This window comes from Pimephales promelas, chromosome 16 (assembly GCF_988280905.1).
Source record: "Pimephales promelas chromosome 16, fPimPro1.hap1.1, whole genome shotgun sequence".
In the NCBI taxonomy this organism is placed as follows: Eukaryota; Metazoa; Chordata; class Actinopteri; order Cypriniformes; family Leuciscidae; genus Pimephales; species Pimephales promelas.
In genome coordinates this window covers 21,352,249-21,370,621 of record NC_142784.1, presented here as the reverse complement: position 1 = coordinate 21,370,621, position 18,373 = coordinate 21,352,249, and the positions used below count along the sequence as shown (strand labels likewise).

General features: G+C 35.9%; 1 protein-coding gene across 3 annotated transcripts in view; it reads right to left on the bottom strand.

The window, feature by feature from the left end:
- The window catches only part of dph1 (diphthamide biosynthesis 1), an 89,679-nt gene extending 71,663 nt beyond the window's left edge, over positions 1–18,016 (bottom strand). For all 3 annotated transcript variants that reach the window (XM_089121206.1, XM_089121207.1, XM_089121208.1), the window contains exons 1-2: positions 17,951–18,016; positions 13,141–13,290 (exon numbers count right to left, since the gene is read on the bottom strand). In XM_089121206.1, the coding sequence (XP_088977332.1) occupies positions 13,141–13,290; positions 17,951–18,002 (202 nt within the window). In that variant the 5' untranslated portion in view covers positions 18,003–18,016. The remainder of the gene's footprint in view (positions 1–13,140; positions 13,291–17,950) is intronic.
- Between the last annotated feature and the right edge of the window lie 357 nt (positions 18,017–18,373).

Below are 18,373 nucleotides of genomic sequence, written 5' to 3'. Positions count from 1 at the left end.
AGCTGCAATAACACTTGTCACACTAAATTTACACCATACCTAAAAACAGTGACAGAGATACACTTTATATTTATCGAGAGAACTCAACACAGTGCAAAAAAGAAAAAAAAAGCAGTCACTTGTAAATATAAAAGCTGAGTGTTATGCCATTGTTGGACCCATTACAATGTCTTAAAGGGATAGTTTACCCAAAAATGAAAATTAGCCCATGATTTACTCACCCTCAAGCCACTCAAGTTATATATGACATTCTTCTTTCAGTTATATTAAAGCAACACTAAGTAAGAATTTTTACCTTAAAATAATATTGTCAAAATCGTTGCAGTGGTTCATCAAATCACTTTTCTAAGGTGACTAATTAACTATACCTGGGTAATTTATATAGAAAAATAGCTAAAACAACAGTTATACATCAGCCTATTCTAGCACTAGTCTAAAGAGATAATATTCTTGTGCTGTGCATTTTTTTTTTTTCTAAAATGTATCAGACTACATTAGATGTGTATTTTTTTTTCTTCCTCATCGGACGCCAGCATCATGCGTATATGCTGCCCTGTTGTCCTGGAAACAGACTCATGCCCTAAAATTGGATCTGTTACATGTACTATACAGACTAACAAATGAACAGTGAAATAAAGGAAGACTGAAATTCAATTATCACCATTGTTCATGTCTATCAGTTCATATTGATGTCATACAAGTGTGACCTATCCAGCTAGGAGCCTTTCCTGTCAGTCAATAAATGAGATTGAAAAAGACCACAATTTCAACTCCATCTCACCTCATCTAATTCTTTAACTTCTGACTCTGCTACACTAAATATTAGATATTTCAAAATCAATCAATATTGAATTATTAATGAATATTTTCATAATTTTACATTCCAAATGCCATATTTCTGGCCTCTTAGTACTGAAATACATAGTGACCTACTGTCAGAAGTGTAGTCTGCTGTATGAATTATTAAAATATGCTGCATCACTGCAGTAAAATCAATTACAACCATAATCATTGCAACAAAACATGGCATTCCATCCAGCACGAGTGTGTTTCTGGCCAGTTTGACACATCTGATATTCAGTTGTAATCGAAATCAGGTTTATTGGCAATATTTAAAGACTGTCAGTTGTTTGCAATTAACAAATCAAACAAAAGTAATTGAAATTGCTCAACACAAATGTTTAAAGTGGTTTCCCCAAATTCAAGTGAAAATAGACATGCATTTTCTGTAAAGCTGCTTTGAAACAATATGTATTGTGAAAAGCACTTTACAAATAACTGTGAATTGAAGTGCCTTAAGCACCTTTAATACTTAGTAGAACATTATTTTCCTGTCATGAGCAATGGCCTCCAGTTTAGTAATATTCTTGGGTTCGTGTGCTGTAACCGCCTTCAAATTCCACCAGATCGCCTATGGGCTTCAAGTCAGGTGACTGTGATGGCCACTGTAGAATCTTCCAGGACTTCTCCAACCAAGCCGTGGTAAAATTTGACATATGGCTTGGGATCATTGTCCAGTTGGAAGGTCCAATGATGCCCAAGCTTCAGTTTCCTCACTGATGGCATAAATGATACTTCAATAAATCCATTTAGCCTTCCATACGCTGCAGGTTTCCAGTGCCAGAGGATACAAATCAGCCCCAGAGAATCACCGAACCACCACCATGCTTAACTGTAGGCAGTTTTCTATTCTACTTCATTCCTCTTCCTCCAGACATACCTTTGATCCATCGGGCCGAAAAGTTCAATTTTTATTTCATCGCTCGAGAACAGAATCCCAAAACTTCTGTGACTTATTTATATGATATTGAGGAAACTGAAGCCGACTTTTCTTGTCCTTTTGGGTTTGCCCCTTATAAGTGGTGTATATCATGGAGTTCTGGCATGCATTAGGTATGTGCCTTAGTGTGCAAGCTGAAACCTCAGTGCCTGTTGCCACCAAGTCTTGTTCTCAGAAATTGAGGCTTGTTCTCAGACGTTGAGGCATCCTTTTCTGCTGTGTCCAGATAGTGTAACCACTGTTCCTATAACTTTGAACTTGCAAACTATGCTTCCAAAGGAACATTTAGTCTCTTCGCTATCCTTTTGTATCTTGTTATTTGTTTGTGAAGTGTGATAATATCTTCTCTTAATTTTTTGGACCATTCCTTTGACGTAACCATATTTCTAACATACCATCAAACGTAACTCAACAAACCTAGCGAGTTCAGACATTCCATGTGTTGCATCTGGGTTGCATCATGCGTGTTAGATGCAACACCTGTTTTACAGATTTGTGCTGATGTGAGGGATTCTATTCAGGTTTGAATAATTTTGAGACTATATTTTGAAAAAGTTGCATTTTCAGTGGAATTTGGGGAAACCACTTGAAACATTTGTCGTGTTGAACCATTTTAATTACTTCGACAGCGGAAAGTCTGAAAATTTTGCCAATAAACCTGATTTGCAATGGGGGTGGAATAATTTCTATTAAAACTGTATATATATATACAGGTGAAACTCGAAAAATTAGAATATTGTTCAAATCAAAAGTACATTTATTTCAGTAATTCAACTTAAAAGGTTAAACTAATTTATTATATTGACTCGTTACATGCAAAATGAGATATTTCAATCCTTTATTTGTTATAATTTTGATTATTATGGCTTATTATGAAACCCTCACATTCAAAATTTGAATATTCCGAAAAGCTTTTTTAAAAAAAAAAACATCCTGGGTTGTTTCACCTAACTTTGGGTCAAATATGGACAAACCCAGCCGTTGGGTTACATTTTTTAAATTATATTTTAACCCAATGTTTTTAAGATTGAAGCCATAATCATCATAATTATAACAAATAAAGGCTTGAAATATCTCACTTTGCATGTAATGAGCCTATATAATATATTAGTTTCAACTTTTAAGTTGAATTACTGAAATAAATGAACTTTTCCACGATATATTTAAATTTTTCGAATTTCACCTATATATATATATATATATATATATATATATAAATAAACAAAGATAGTGCTGTGCAAATGCACCATATGTCATCATTTTCCAGCAAAATGGTGCAATTGAATTTATAGTGGACATGGAGTTAGCTATTAGCCATTATTATTATTGGTGCTTGTAAAACAAAGCATCACTATCTTTTTTTTTTTTTGGTTAAAACTTCAGCGCTTCACTTGTCCCGCACCATTTGTCGTAGACCCATGAAAGAGGAGTCAAATTGTGAGGCTTAATGAGGAGAAGGGGGCTCTGACTTTTAGAAGTGATCAGTTTTTGCACAGCAGGTGGAAAACTGGGTGAAAAATGTCCCATAGGCTTAACATTGGCACAAACCAATGCTACACCTGCTATTGAAGACATTCATCAGTGTGAGCTCAGGAGCATGTGTCCTACTTAGAATCTACACCCTCTTTTAAGGAACTGTGAAATTGCATGAATATGGCTCAGCTGGGAAGAAACAAGCAATAGTAAATGATAGTAGAGAAAAGTAATATATATATATATATATATTTAAGCACTTTGTTTTCAGTGCAGACAAGCTAAAGAGCAGCCATGAAGAGTGATGGATGAAAGGAAGAAGGGGGAATACAGCTGGGCTGAGCAAATCTCTGATGAAAGGTTAAAAGACTGGCCCTTCAGTCTGGACAGACACAGACAGGTCATTACCTGAGAAAGGGCGAGTTTATTAACAGTAAAAGGTTATTCAGCTCAGTACAGCCTTGCCTGACAAATCACTCCATTCATCCATCCTCGGCCGGCCGTTGAAGAGCTCCATCTTGCTAAGAAGGCCGGGCGTTGGCCAAGGGCTAAGTGAGCACACATTTGTACACTGCATATCCAGAAATGTCATAGAAGCTCAAGGAAATGCCAAAATGCCAGAACCCGTGGACCGCCCAAAAACATGGAGAAAATGTGCTTGGTGTGTTAAGCTACACCTGTTACCACGCCACAAGGACTGACAAACAAAATGTTAGCCCTTGTCAAACTCTGAATGACTGAAAGAGCACACCTCCAAAAAACCAAAAACATCATAGGATGAGGTATGTTATAATTAGATAAATTATTGTACATTATGATTGGTTAATACTGCATTCTAGCCCTTCTAAAACAGACCATACACTAAAACCTATCATGCAAAACCGAAAAGTTGGGGGCGGGACTACCTGTTTGGCCAGCCAATAACATATGGGGAGGCGAAACCCATTTGAAAACAGCCATTATTGGCACAGAAAACACACTTCAGCTTAAAAAAAAACTGTATTTTTGCAATGCAGTGCAGCCCCTTGCCTAAATATAATATTTCTAGGCGGTTCTTGAGAGAGGTTTAGCTCTGAATGAACATCACATTATTATTTGTTCCTGTACTTCCAATCGGCATGTTGGTAAAAATACAAACAGACAGCCCTGCAGATAGAGTTTGCATTATGATTACATTTATTTCAAGATACTGTAGACTAATTATTCTAACACAAGAATGAATTAATCTGGGAGGTAAGTCATCTCTACAATTGTCTGCATTCATCATCGCCAACTTTAGGCCAGAAAAACTCACAAATAATCAGTCAGGCAACCACTGCATCCTCATTATGTGAAATTCACATACAAACTACGAATCCACGATATAGGAGTTTGGTCAATATTCGATATACCGATATTTTCAAGCTTATTTTGTCTGATACCTATGTATTTGTATTTTTTTAAGTGCAAAAAAAAAAAAGCTTATTAAAGTTTTGTTGTTTTATTAACATTAAATGGATAGTTCCACTGATTATTGAATCTATATTCCCAAATGTGAACACACCTTTTAAGGACCAGGAAGGGTAAATGAAAGGTTGATTACATAATAGGCTGGCATTGTTCCAGAGAGGAGACTGACGTGAGATTTTTTTAACGTGACCTGTAATCTTTTCTGCATTGAACCGCGCTTTTAAAGTGATTGAAATAATATTTCCAAACATCCAATGTAAACTTCTTGAGCCTACACCAGTAAAAGGCAGACCTTGAAGTCTATCTGGAAGAACACAGTCAGACTCTATGCTTCTCCAGGGTACTTTGGAGTGAGTGTCCACCCAGACACACATGTCTATTTGAAAAGCAAAATAGTAAAGCGTTAAAATAGTATGCAGTAGGATAGGATGACCGCCATGCAGTTTTGCACGCTGTAATACTGAAAGGCTGACTCTAGGACGCTTACAAACCCAGATGAATTTAGAGATTAATGAATTAATTTCTTTGAAAAATTTTGGGGGAGGAGAATTCGGGAGCATGAAAAATTCTGCTTTCAGAGAAATTTGTCTGAGCAATCTTAGACAAAGAATCAGCAAAGTTAATACTAAGATAGGTGCATGAATTAGCAAAGACAAGGCCACTAGGTAGAGATACTGATTTCGTAATGCTATTAAGTGCCATTAAGGATGACATATCCAAATTTATTTTAGAACCAGACAGTGCTAAAGGTGAACAAACGCAAAGCTTCAGGTAGAGAGGTATTTAAGTCTAAAAGATAAATCATAATGTCATCGACATAAAATGAGATGTGGTGATGTGAGTTGTTATAGGTAGTGCGAGAGGTTCTAGTGAGAATGCAAATAAAATTGGGGACAATTGACAACCTTGCCGACAACCTCTATGAAGTGAAAAAGGTTGTGATTGATAGAAACCTGTTGATACGGAAGCAGAAGGACATTTATATAACAGTCGTATAATATTTAGGAACTTGGAGCCAAATCAAAACACTCCAGAACAGCCCACAGATAATCCCATTCAAGCCTATCAAATGCTTTGAAAGCGTCCAAAGAAAAAATTGGCAAAAGTAGCATTAGTGGTCTGAGCGTAATAAATAATATGTAATAGTCGGTGCACGTTATCCGATGCTAAATGGCCCTTCAAGAAGCCAGTCTGGTCATTTTATCAATATATGTTTTTCCAAACTAAAACCAATGCTTTGGCTAGAATCTTGACGTCGGCTTATATCAGAGATATTGGACAATAACTAGAACAACTTAGTGGATCTTTGTTAGTAATGGTAATTAATAGTAAACAGGGTAATGGTGCCAACATTTTGATCTCTATGAAGTGTACCATGATCAATGACATAATTCATGGACTTCAAAATTAGCGGGCCCAAAATATCCCAGAGCTAGATATAGAACTCCAGAGGAATTCCACCTTTTTGCAACAATTTAGCTGCATTGTGGAGTTCCTCCAGTGTTATAAGAGCATCCAATAATTCCTGAGCAGATATTGGTAAAGTGGGATGATTCAGGTGACAGGCAGACCTCAGAAGAAAAGTCAGTTTTAATAACATCAATGCTGGTTTTAGATTCGCACTCTTTGAGTGTCAGTGCGAGCAATCTACTAGGCCTCTCTGTAAATACTATTAAAATAGTATTTTTGCTATGAATGATAAACTCAGCTTTAGATATAGATAAGCTATCAATAAAGATAGATACTTATTAAGCTTATCAGAAAAAGCACAAGCCTGTTGACGATCTAGATCATTAATCTTTTTTTTCTAGCTCCTCAAACCGTTTATTCCTAGAGGCCTTGACTTTGGCAGAATATGAATATGAAATTCAATTACCCCTTAAAAAGCATTTTGTAACTTTAACGTCTGTGGATTATGGCAGTGGGAATTAATTTCCATAAAAAATAATTAGTTCTTGTCTAAGTTGATCTAGGAAGGAGATATTGTATAATGATGTAGAATTAAAGCACCATCTACTGACTTCAGAGATTTTAGCACCTATAGTGATATTACAGATAACCGGTGAATGATCCGAGATCAAAATAGGCAAAATATAGGCAATATAATATATTTGACTAGAGAGGGATCAACCAGAATATAATCGATCCTAGAAAATGACTTGTGACGTGCAGAATAGAATGTGTAAACTTTAGAATTACCATTTTTTCATTCGCCATGGGTCTACAAAATTAAGCTCTGCAATTAAGCCATTAAGAGTTTCTGACGAGGGCGTTGTGACAGAGTCAGTGGAGGAGCGGTCTAATTCAGGGTGAACACAAGCATTGAAGTCCGCGCCTAAAATAATCTTAGTCATTTCTTATACAGGATTAAGACACCTTTAGATTTGTTAAGCGCAAAAGAGCATGCAAACATTTTTAAATATTTATTTTGAAAGTAATGAACACCTCCATCTTTTAAATGGGTTTGGAGTAGCACAATGGAAACATATTTCCGTCGCAAAAACTCCAAACAACGAGTATACTTTATTGGCGAGTTTAAACTCTTAAACTTAAACTTAAGTTTGCTGCTCTTATTTGTGTTTTAGGTGTTGTTATGCAGGTCTTATTATATATTAATCTGGTTGTTCTGTAAACCCCTTTGGTCAGCCTAAAGGCTGTTGTAAATGTGCTATTAAAATAAAGTGAACTTGAACCTGGTGGCACTATAATAAAACAAAACCAGAACATTGTCATTGCCATTAATTACAATATAATATCATTAAATTAAATGCAATGAATACATTGGAGTACTATTACAAAGCTCGGTATGCGTCTTGATGATCCATTAAATCATACTTTTACTAACTGTATACATGTTTTTTTTTTCTGCCATTTAGCCTAAAATCATCTTTAATGTCTTTAATTTCTCATTGTTTTAGTTGGTCAGACACAATTATTGTCATCTTTGTGCTTGGACCTGATAATTGCTGGTTGCAGCTATATTTATTATTATTATTATAAACGTTGAAAACAGTTGCTGCTTAATATTTAGTTGAAACCGAAAACCCCATTGAAAAAGAATAGTTAAATAGCAATTACCTTTTGCTGAGCAGCTCTTGTACCACCCCATCTCACTGCTGCTTTCCATCTGTCTGCCCAAGGAAAGTAACCTCTTGACCTTCTAGAAGCCATACAGCCATTAATACACCTTCTAGAAGCCATGTTACTGACATACTGTTCAAGTAAAGTTAATTAAATTGCAGAATAAAATGCCCCTTCGCTTCTAATATTTATCCTCTGAAATAAAATTGCAATTTTACTTTGTCTTTTTTTTAAAAATGCATATGTGAACTTGAAACCTTTAGCAAAATAATGAGCTGCTTGACACCTTAAATTATCATATAGTATAGTTTAATTTAATTGCATATTTTCTCTGGGACTCTGATCCTTTGTTTCAGTAGACCATTTAATTTAATATATTTTAGTGTTAATAGACAATTTATGATATTTGCAAAGATTTGCATAGTGATAATAAGGCACTAATGGATGTCATCTATGTATAGCGATGCCCCCTGAATGAATCATGTCGATTCATTCTCAATTTATGCAAAACCAGTTTAGTTTCCAATGTTAGTGCTATGCAAGTCAAAACATTAAAAATATTCAGAAGAACCTCTCATTTCAGACAGGAAATCTATCTCTGAGTCTGAAAAGTGCTGTTACTCTGAAGTCTGGGGCTATGACTAAATCCTGAACAACAAAACAATGTTATATATACACATGTATATAAGTGTGAAAAGGGGTGTGGAAAGCATATCAGGCTCACTGGTTTTATGCTGTACACTAGTGTCATGAGAACATTACAACAAAACACATTACAGTACATTTAAAAGATGTCTGTAATAGAAGTATTTTTATCAATACATAAAGTCCTGCTCTACATTGCAGGAAATTAAAGTACAAGAAGTTTGTGCTGATGCCACAGCACAAGAAAGTTTGATGCAAATCTAATTCGACAAAGAATACACAGTGACCAGGCAGGCACAGGTAATAAATACAAACACAATTTAGCCTACAATAAACACATCAACTTGACTACACACAAGTGAAAAAGACAAGGCCCTGCAGCTCTCAACAATAAACAATAAAACGTAGAGCAAATCATTACTTTATAATTTGGTCAATACATCAAACTAAACTAAATGCAGACACGTACGATCAATGGAATGTCTGGCTGGCTAACATAGATGTGGTTTGGTTAAATAAATAAAAAATCGTCTGTTTAAAGGGACACTCCACCCATTTGCATTAAGCTTTCCATTGTTAGAAACCCAATTATATTATTGAATGGTCGTGCAACACTCTCTCATTTTCCCCTGAGATGAGAGAAATCCACTATTTACCTTTTTCACTTCCTCCCACAATGACGCAAACATCGTAATTTTACGTCATTGTAGGAGGAAGTAGAGGTCTTCACAGGGCACCCGAGACCCGTCGGCCCCGGACCCGACCCGGGACCCGTACGGGTTCGGGTCTATATTTTAAATGAGCAGCCGGGTCCGGGTCGGGTCCGAATCTATTACTTCGGGTCCCGGGTCTGTTTAACATTGTGTGTAATAGCAACGCATTCTCATTCTCAATAATATGTGACAATCGGGTCCAGTCGGGTTTGTGCCTTCCTGCCGGGTTCAGGTCCAGTTTTCAAATAATAGACGGGTCCAGGTCGGGTCCGGGCAGTACATTTATGGCATTTCTCGGGTCTGCACGGGTCCGGGTCCAACTTTTGAAATGAACGACGGGTCCGGGTCGGTTCGGTGTAGCACATTACGGGTCTCTTCCGGGTCGGGCATGAATTTTTGGACCCGTGAAGACCTCTAGGAGGAAGCGAAAGAGGGGGGAATTCTGTAAAGACTACAAGCACTAGTTCCTATTAGGCCTGTTGGAACAAATTCCGAAATTCGAAAATAATTCGTATATTAAAAAAAAATCAATACTATTCGAATGCTGAAGTTACTGTTCGAAAATAGATTTTTTTATATATGTAATTAAAAAAATTTCTTTCATACGCAATCTTGCCTTGTAAAAAAATGGTAGCCTAAATGTTTAACGCTGTAAAAAGCACCCCTCAAAGCGCCTGTGAAGCAAAAAATGCAAATATCTCAACGGATTCGGAGCGCATCAAGCTTGTTGGAGCCATCTAGTCGAACTGAAAAGAACGAGTTTCCGAATTTTTGGCGGTGTTTTCGCGGAGATATCAGGCGAAAACCATTGGAAGCGTTTGAACCATATTCAGCACAAATAAATGTGTATTAGATGTCCCTCTAGTGGACCAAACGTGTAACAACAACCACAAGCTATAGTGGCATTGGCGATCCATAAGCATGTGTATTGTCGTAAATATTAATAGTAGGATAAATTTTAGCATTTAATATTCAAATATAATTAGTTCATTTTCCCAAGAGATCCACCGGAATAGCCTCTGAACAGGGCTTCTTTTAACTTCTAGAACAAACTTTGTTTTAGTACAAACTAAAACATATTTATTAATACGGGGAACTGCCCATAATACCTCAGTGCCCCTTAAACTGCGAAAATACACAGTCATCCTCAGAACCAGTGCCAGATGAGCTAAAAGCGAGACGTGGGTGTCCCACAATATGAAGAAAATGTAAGTAAAAAAACAGTTGGCTGCTTTAGTTTTTTGTGTGGAAGCTTATATAATACTTGAAGTTTAAAAGTAAAAGGTTAAGATTTATATATTATATTATATTATAGAATTTTGGTGGTGGAACGGGAGCTTCGTGTCCTGGATGTGCATCCCACAAATCTCCATCAACTGCAAGACTCTATCCAATATATATGGGCCAACATTACTAAAGAATGCTTTCAGCACCTTGTTGAATCAATGCCACATAAAATTAAGTTCTGAGGGAGAAAGAGGGTCAAACACAGTATTAGTATGGTGTTCCTAATAATCCTAAGTGAGTATTTCTCAGAATACTATTTGAGAAAAATAATGGTGAAAATTGCAGAAGATAGAGGAAACTGTAAAAAGAGAGAGACAATATGGTCAAAAATGATCTTTGCCCATTGAGTCCAGAAATAGAGGGAGCTTTTAAAAATGAAAACCTCCACAACAAAGAGCCCACCAGACTGTAGCATTCTCTCCAATCCCCATGAAAGTACTCAGCACAAGCCACCTGCTAACACATTCAGCACATCAAACACTTGTCTGTTGTCATTCACATCAATAGAGGCTTGAAATTGGGCATTTCTGCGGCTACGGTACATTATTAGGACTTTTTGTGATTAAAGATTGGTCATCGATGTAGGTCTGAACTCTACAGACAAGTTCTTTATGGTGAACATGCATCCGATTCCGAATATAATGAAATCAACTAAAGCCTTTTTCTGCTTCATCATTTTCCCTCGTCTTACTGTGTAAACTAAAGGCCCATCCTGAAGGCTCTTTGACGCCTGTACTAAAATGACATGCTACAACAGAACCTTGGGACGAATATCTGTCAGACAGAGATGAATAACCAAAGGGAGGGGATAGGAGGTCGTCAGGTTTAAGTGACGAAAATCCCAATTAGAAAATAAAAAAAAACATGGAAGGTCACATCGCAATGACATTTCTTGAAACAAAACTGTTTGTTAGTATTTTGACTCAGCCGTTCTGACATGTTATGGACAGTGTCATTGGTATAACACATTTGGCTCGCAGTGCTCGGGCATCACAACGGTTATGACAGATGACTAAGAACGCAGGCTAAACAAGCAAAGCCAAGTAAGTAAGAGCCAAAGATTTGCTGGATAAAGACTTAAGTCTTAAGACGCGGTACCCACGCGACAAGCCCTTCAAGCTGAGTCAATTCATCATCAACACAGAGATAAACAGCTCTTGATTGGACGCATCAAACTAAATGAGGATTAAATTTGCATAACGATAAATGATACGGCACAAATAATAGGATTAGCACGTTGCTAGCTGTGATTTCATCTTTTTTATGCAATGATAAAATTATCTGAGGTTAGCTTAAGGAAATACATACAGTAATAGGAGTAGGAATATTCTACAGTAAAACGCTATAGCGAGACAGCTTGGGCCGACCCTGGAAACAAAACTTGACCACTTATAATTGTTGAAATCTCACTAAGAAACTGTACGACATCTCATTAGAGCGATTTCAAACGAGGCATAAGTGTTGCTTTCCGAGGGGAATAATTTCACAAAAATCTGCCAAGATCTTTGAAAAAAAAAAAAAAAACACTTATGGAAGTCACTACCAAGGATGCATCATATTTTGATGCAAAACAGCCCAGAGACCTTCAGTTTTCAACCGTATGAGACTAAACACTTGCCATTGTAGACACAGATTAACCACGAAACAAAAAGAAATGTTCATTTTGTCACATATTCTTCCAAAAAAAATCATTATTGAGACTTACTGAGATTCTTAAACTATGGTAGAAATCTAGGTAACACTTTACAATAAAAAAAAAATAATTGCACTAGGCATCATAAACTAATTACAAACAACACTTTTTAACATAATTTATGAATGTTTATATATTTATTATGTTTATTCATTGTTAATTCTTGTTCATTCATAATAGACATTAGGGTAATAATTAGGGTAAAAGACATTAGGGTATCATGAATTAGAAAAGTTTAACCTTATTGTAAAGCGTTAAGAAAAATCAAATACAAAGATAATATTTCAAGCAGCTGTGCTGTGAAGAATCAAATTCATTCTGACTGGTGAAAATGCACCCTTGGTATTCAGCAGAATCGGTTGATGGTTAATAAGCCAATGACCATACTTTGCTTCACATTTTGCTGAAGCAAAGTTCTGACAAAATTAGGTAATTATGCCTCTGAATGTCATGAATTTCACCAATTTTCCAAGCTGGCTTAAGGCAACCCTCTGCAGTAATTTGAAGCTTGCACTTTGTTCCAGAGAACCGCAAAAAGACCACATCTTAATTTATGCCTGTGGAAACCTCCAAGGCAATTATGCTTTTCAGTTTGCTTGACTCTGTCCATCTAACTAAAAACGCAGTAGTGAAGAACAACATCAATCTATATAATGCGATAGATTGTATGTTCTCAAAAAAGCAATAAGCTTGAGACATACGTTATGTAATGCTGCTGCATTGTCCTGCAAACAGAGTTGAACTTTAGGGCAATTTAATTCTCTATATAAACAGACAAACTGAATAACTAATGTTCTGGAACTGAAACTGTAAGCCTAATAACATAAAATACAACAAGATCAAACTACTTACAATATATTGCCTCTTTTGTTGAAGTAGACAGCAAAACAAAAATTAAGTGTGTATATTCCTACACTTTTCAGGGGAAACATTATGTTTAAACTTAATAGCTCAATGTAACCTGGCTTAAACGCATAACCTTCAACCTTTTTGAACAAAACGATTTTAAATGTACTCACCCCTCTTGGCTTTGGCTTGTCGTACCCTCCATATTGTTTTGTGGATCTCAAAATTGTAGTTAGCTGGCAAAGCCTTAATGGCCTCGTTGAGCTCTGGATCTTTGAGGATCTCATCAGGAATCTGATTGGCCACTCTCCTCGGTCCTCGCACTACATTAAAAAGACAATATGAGAGTTACTTCACCTAATTTGCTTTAGAGAAACTGAGACTGAATTTGTTGTAAGCATCACTGAACTCAAGTGTGCCTTAAAACACTGTTGTGTGATTTACAATATGTGCAATTGCAAAGTACCACTAAAAATCTCATTTCATTTTTATGAGAAATTGATTGGGCTCTAGCCTATAATAAGACAAGGAAAGCCCATGCAATCATTTCTCAGATCCAAAATTAATCTTCACAAATGAAGAATCAGCACACTGTCAGGACAGCAGCTGAACTGAGAGGTTAGGCATTAGCAGAATAATTCTGTCAGCGACATTCATTTATTTCTGAAGTCTACAACAGATAGACCATATGTAATGTAAGTTCTGGCTAGTTTAAATAGACAGCCCATTGCGCGTTATAGATCATGCAACTAACATGAACCATGATACTAAAGGTTTCTTAAATGACAAAACACATTCACTTTTATTTAAGAATACAAATATCAGCCGAGGAATGACTGATATCTAATGCAACCATTTTCTTACAATAACATACCGGCGTACATCTCATAAATTATTCATTCAAGTACCTGGAAATTTACTGCAACAATGGTGCAGCGAAATTCACATGCTTTTGCAAATACAGCATTCAGTTGATCCTGAGTGCTCATTGTCACAGTTGGGTTAGGTGACTTAGGATTTATTGTGAATTTGTTATGTACATTTTTTGTGTTTTGTATTTAGACAACTTTTATATTTACATACATTTACATTACAATTTTAATATATTAAATTAAGAATATATATATATATATATATATATATATATTTCAATAGAAAGGCTGTTCTTTAATGTCATTTACCATCGTTTGAGGCTCTCTTTTTTAATTATCGGTTCAGGCAACATTTAGGCACTGGCACCGTTTTAAAAGCATCGATTTGGCAGTGATATCAAAAAAAAAAAAAAAAACGATAAAGAACCCCACTCGTTTTGTTTTGTCAAAACATACATCTGCTTTTCTAGGGTACCCTGTGACGACTATAAGTCACAGGGCTGATTGAAGTCTATAGTTTAGTCACAGGGCTCATTAAAGTCTATAGTTCAAGAAAACGTTTTAGTAAGTAAATAAGGTTAAAGCCTTACTTTCGTGTTAGACTAAAGTGTAGCTCTGCTTTAGAGAAATAATGTATTATCTTGATGTTTTGAGACAACTCTCCTGTTTATAGTTAGAGCCTGGCGAAATCCAATCTTGGAAAAGCTCTGTGTCGGTGTGTGTGTTAGTCTTTTTGGTTACAGGGTAAAGGAACAAGAGGCATTTTTAGAGCTTGACTGAGTTGTTGCTCTGGGGCCTGTACCATGATGGTAGTTGAACAAACTCAAGGTTGCAGGATTAGTTTCGAATTGACAAAACCGTTCTGATGCTGATCATCAACTTTCTTTGTCAATTCAGGCTTTGATCTTGAGTTTAGGAGTTTAGGTGTGACATCAGTAGTTTACTTATTAAATAAAAGTATTAAAATATTAAGAATTTAAACAAATTTACACAGCAAGAAGAAAATAGCCGTCTATGAAAGAGGACAACTAAAAGAAAGTCTCGCTACTGTATATCAGTGCAAGTAAAAGTTGTGAAGTTAGTTTAAACAGTCGATAAAGATAGAGAGAAAATTGAACATTTAAGCTCAAATGTCATTTTATAGCTTCATTTATTGATTCTAAAGCGTATTTATGTTACCTTTATACGTATTCATTTAAAACCTGAGTAATCATAAATAATGAACTGAAATTGTACATGTGAGATTGTTTAAGGGTTTAATAATTACAGAAATAACTTCTAAATCATACAAATTTATTAACTAAAAGCCATGATTTTGTCTTTTAAAATAATTTGCTGTGTAGTGACCTTTAATTTGGCAGGTGGAGTGACTTTATCGCATCAGACATGTGTCACTTTGCTCACAGCTGATTGGTCCAAGTTCGGTTTGCAACCTCTTACCTGGAACATAACCTGTCCCGGACGGTCCAGGTTAGCCGTGGAGCGTAATTACTATGGCGATGAAAACCCAGGGTTGGCACAAACTAAATTGAAACATAGCTGGCTAGCCACCTAAACTGGCTACATGGTACAGGCCCCCAGACAGCAATCCAAATCTGCGACCTGGAAGGTCATGACATGCCTAACTTCAGGGTCCGAGTGTCAGCTGCATAATCGATGAAAATATGCTTCAGTCTATCTGTATATGTGTGGAAAATGACTTTGTTTATCTATTTATTAGCCAATGAAAATCATTCAACCTGAAGCAAGGACGTATCTTAGACCTTGGTGAAGGGTATAATTGCTGTGATCTGTGTAACTGTAAGCGAGGCGGCCTACGAACTCCATTGACTTCTGCTGATGAAACCACAAACTATCTTCTGTCTTTTCTTTAATTTATTATAATTCTGACTCTAGTGTTAATCATTGCTGGTTCTTTGACTGTAAATCCACTTACACCATGCAAGGAAGTGATGGTTAGGGACCAATGGTGGTTCAGTTTATGGGAGACTGAAAAAAAAAAAATCATAAATCTCGACAGATTGCCCAAATTGACCTCCACACTAAACATTCATGTTCATCATAAACCAAACACTATGCAGAAACACAATGTTGGTCATGCTGTGTGGATATTTCTCCACAGAAGGCCCTCTAAGTCTTTTGGGTTTTTCAAATAGATCTAACACTAAAGATTAGGTAGATTAGGTAGAGAAATTGAATAAAGTAATTAAATGTAAAATAACACTGCATAATCTCCAGTGTATAAATAAAAATTATATATTAATTTACAAAAGTTATTGAGTCAAGAGCAGAGTCATTTTTTGTTTTTTTTGTTTTGTTTGATTAAAAGTAGGGTATGGGATTTGCAAAACGGCTGGCAGATTTCGAAAAAAAAAACACTCAAAAGGTCCAACCTTTCCTCCAACCTTGGCCCTGACTCCACCCATTCCACCCAAGAACTTGGATGCACAATCATGCATCTGCAAAACTCAAGTGAGTGAGATTGCACTTAATCACTGTCTCTCTGTTCCTGGGCTCACTTACTGGCCCTCATTTATCAAAAGTGCCTACACCAAACTTCCTGCGTACTTCCAGCGTTTTCTATCTCGACCGTTTACTTAAGACATAACCGACTATTTTTTACTAGGATACCCGCCAAGCCCAAGACAGGCATTTTAGCATAATTTTGTGCAAAAATGTCTGTTCAAGCACAAGAAGACGTGATAGAGCTGAAATCGGTAATCACGTCCTGTCAGACGTAACTTTGTGGGCTTTCTGCCTCTAACTAAATGACAGGAGACTGATATCATACAATTTACAAGCCATTGGCTAGTAAAAAATTAGTAGTACAAAAAAATGTTTTAGTTGCATAGCATATAATGCAATACGTATTATAAGTATTATGCTCACATTCTAGTCATAGTGATATGCAACCTGACAGCAAATTAATGTTCAGGAGTTAAAAAGTCAGAATCCAGACCTAAATCCCCAAAATGGACTTCAAAAAGGGCTCAAAGCAACCTGACACAGCAGTATTATAAGGCTTAAAGTGTAATAAATTATGATATATATATATATATATATATATATATATATATATATATATACATTTACATAAAATAATATTGTTGTGCTATTTAGAGCCAGAGGTTCATACAAAATTGCAATGATTTCTATAGGAATAGTACATATTCACATTAGCTATAAAAATAATTACAACCATGCCATTTTCATCCATTTTCAGCCAAAACCACAGCAATAATTGGGCAAAAAAACCAGACGAAATATTTAAACAGGGTTTGTTTCAGTGAATATTTCTTTATATAGTCCTATCTCCGGTGATTTTGAAAACACTGAGGATGGGAAGAGGGGTTGCAGTAAGAGGACATAGCCTACATGTAATCTATCTGAGAGCGTATCTGTTGCTGATGGTAAAATACGCGAAAACATGATCACAAGCACACTGCGGTGATGGTGGTCAGGAGTGAAACGGTAGCTAAAGAAACACTGAAGTTCGCATTAATTTACAGACAAAAACAGTACTGGTTTCCAAAGAAAACGCATTCCAAAACGTCCTATGCTGTACTGATGTACAAAAATAATGTTTTTTTTTTTTTTTTTTTTTTTTTTTTTTTTTTTACATGCCTCCGTATCCATTTTATTGTTTCATGAATTGATTTTATTGTTGTGATAGTTGTTCTGTTTACGTAAACAGAACAACTATCATAACAATAAAAATGGATACTGAAGCATGAAAAAAATCATTATTTTTAGCCAACATAAACTACAATTTATATAATTAGTTGCTTGAGGTGATACCGAAATAATAACTACTGCTAACAAGAACACATTTCTGCTATATGACTAAAAGGCATAGCCTTTGTGACAACTAGCCCCGCTAACACATAATATACACAAGAACAATTTATGATAAAATATGCCACATAATGACAGTAATATATCCCATAAGACACACACACAAACACACACATTTCACATAACATTAGACAAAATAAGCGACTACAAGCGTACATTACTTTATAAGACAGGTCTGGATTTTTACAGCTGACAGACATCACATTTGCAACCGCAATACGAAGAACTATTAATAAATTAAACTAATAATACTCACCATTAGGTTTCTTCTCAGTGAGCACTTCAATCTCGCTAGTGGGAGCCGCCATCTTTCCCCAAACAACTGCACGTGTGGAGTGAAACAGGCATTACTCATCAAACACAGAGCTGATGTTAAAAAAATCAAGTGTCGATAACATAGATAGCCTGCGATGCATGAAGAGACGTAAAACAAGTTTTTTTTTAGAAGGGACCCATTTCCTCAAATAAAAATGCGACTACATATTCACATTTATGGAAATTAAAAGAAAGTAAATTGATTTTATATTGGCATTGTACAAAAGTTTATCTGAAAAACAAATTCTATCTGCAAAAGTACATTGAGTCATCATGGTTGATGTAAAAACTTGAAGAGACACAATTTCAATTCAATTGTAAGACTGTTTTGTTAACTACTTTGTAAGTTTATAGGATTAGGAAA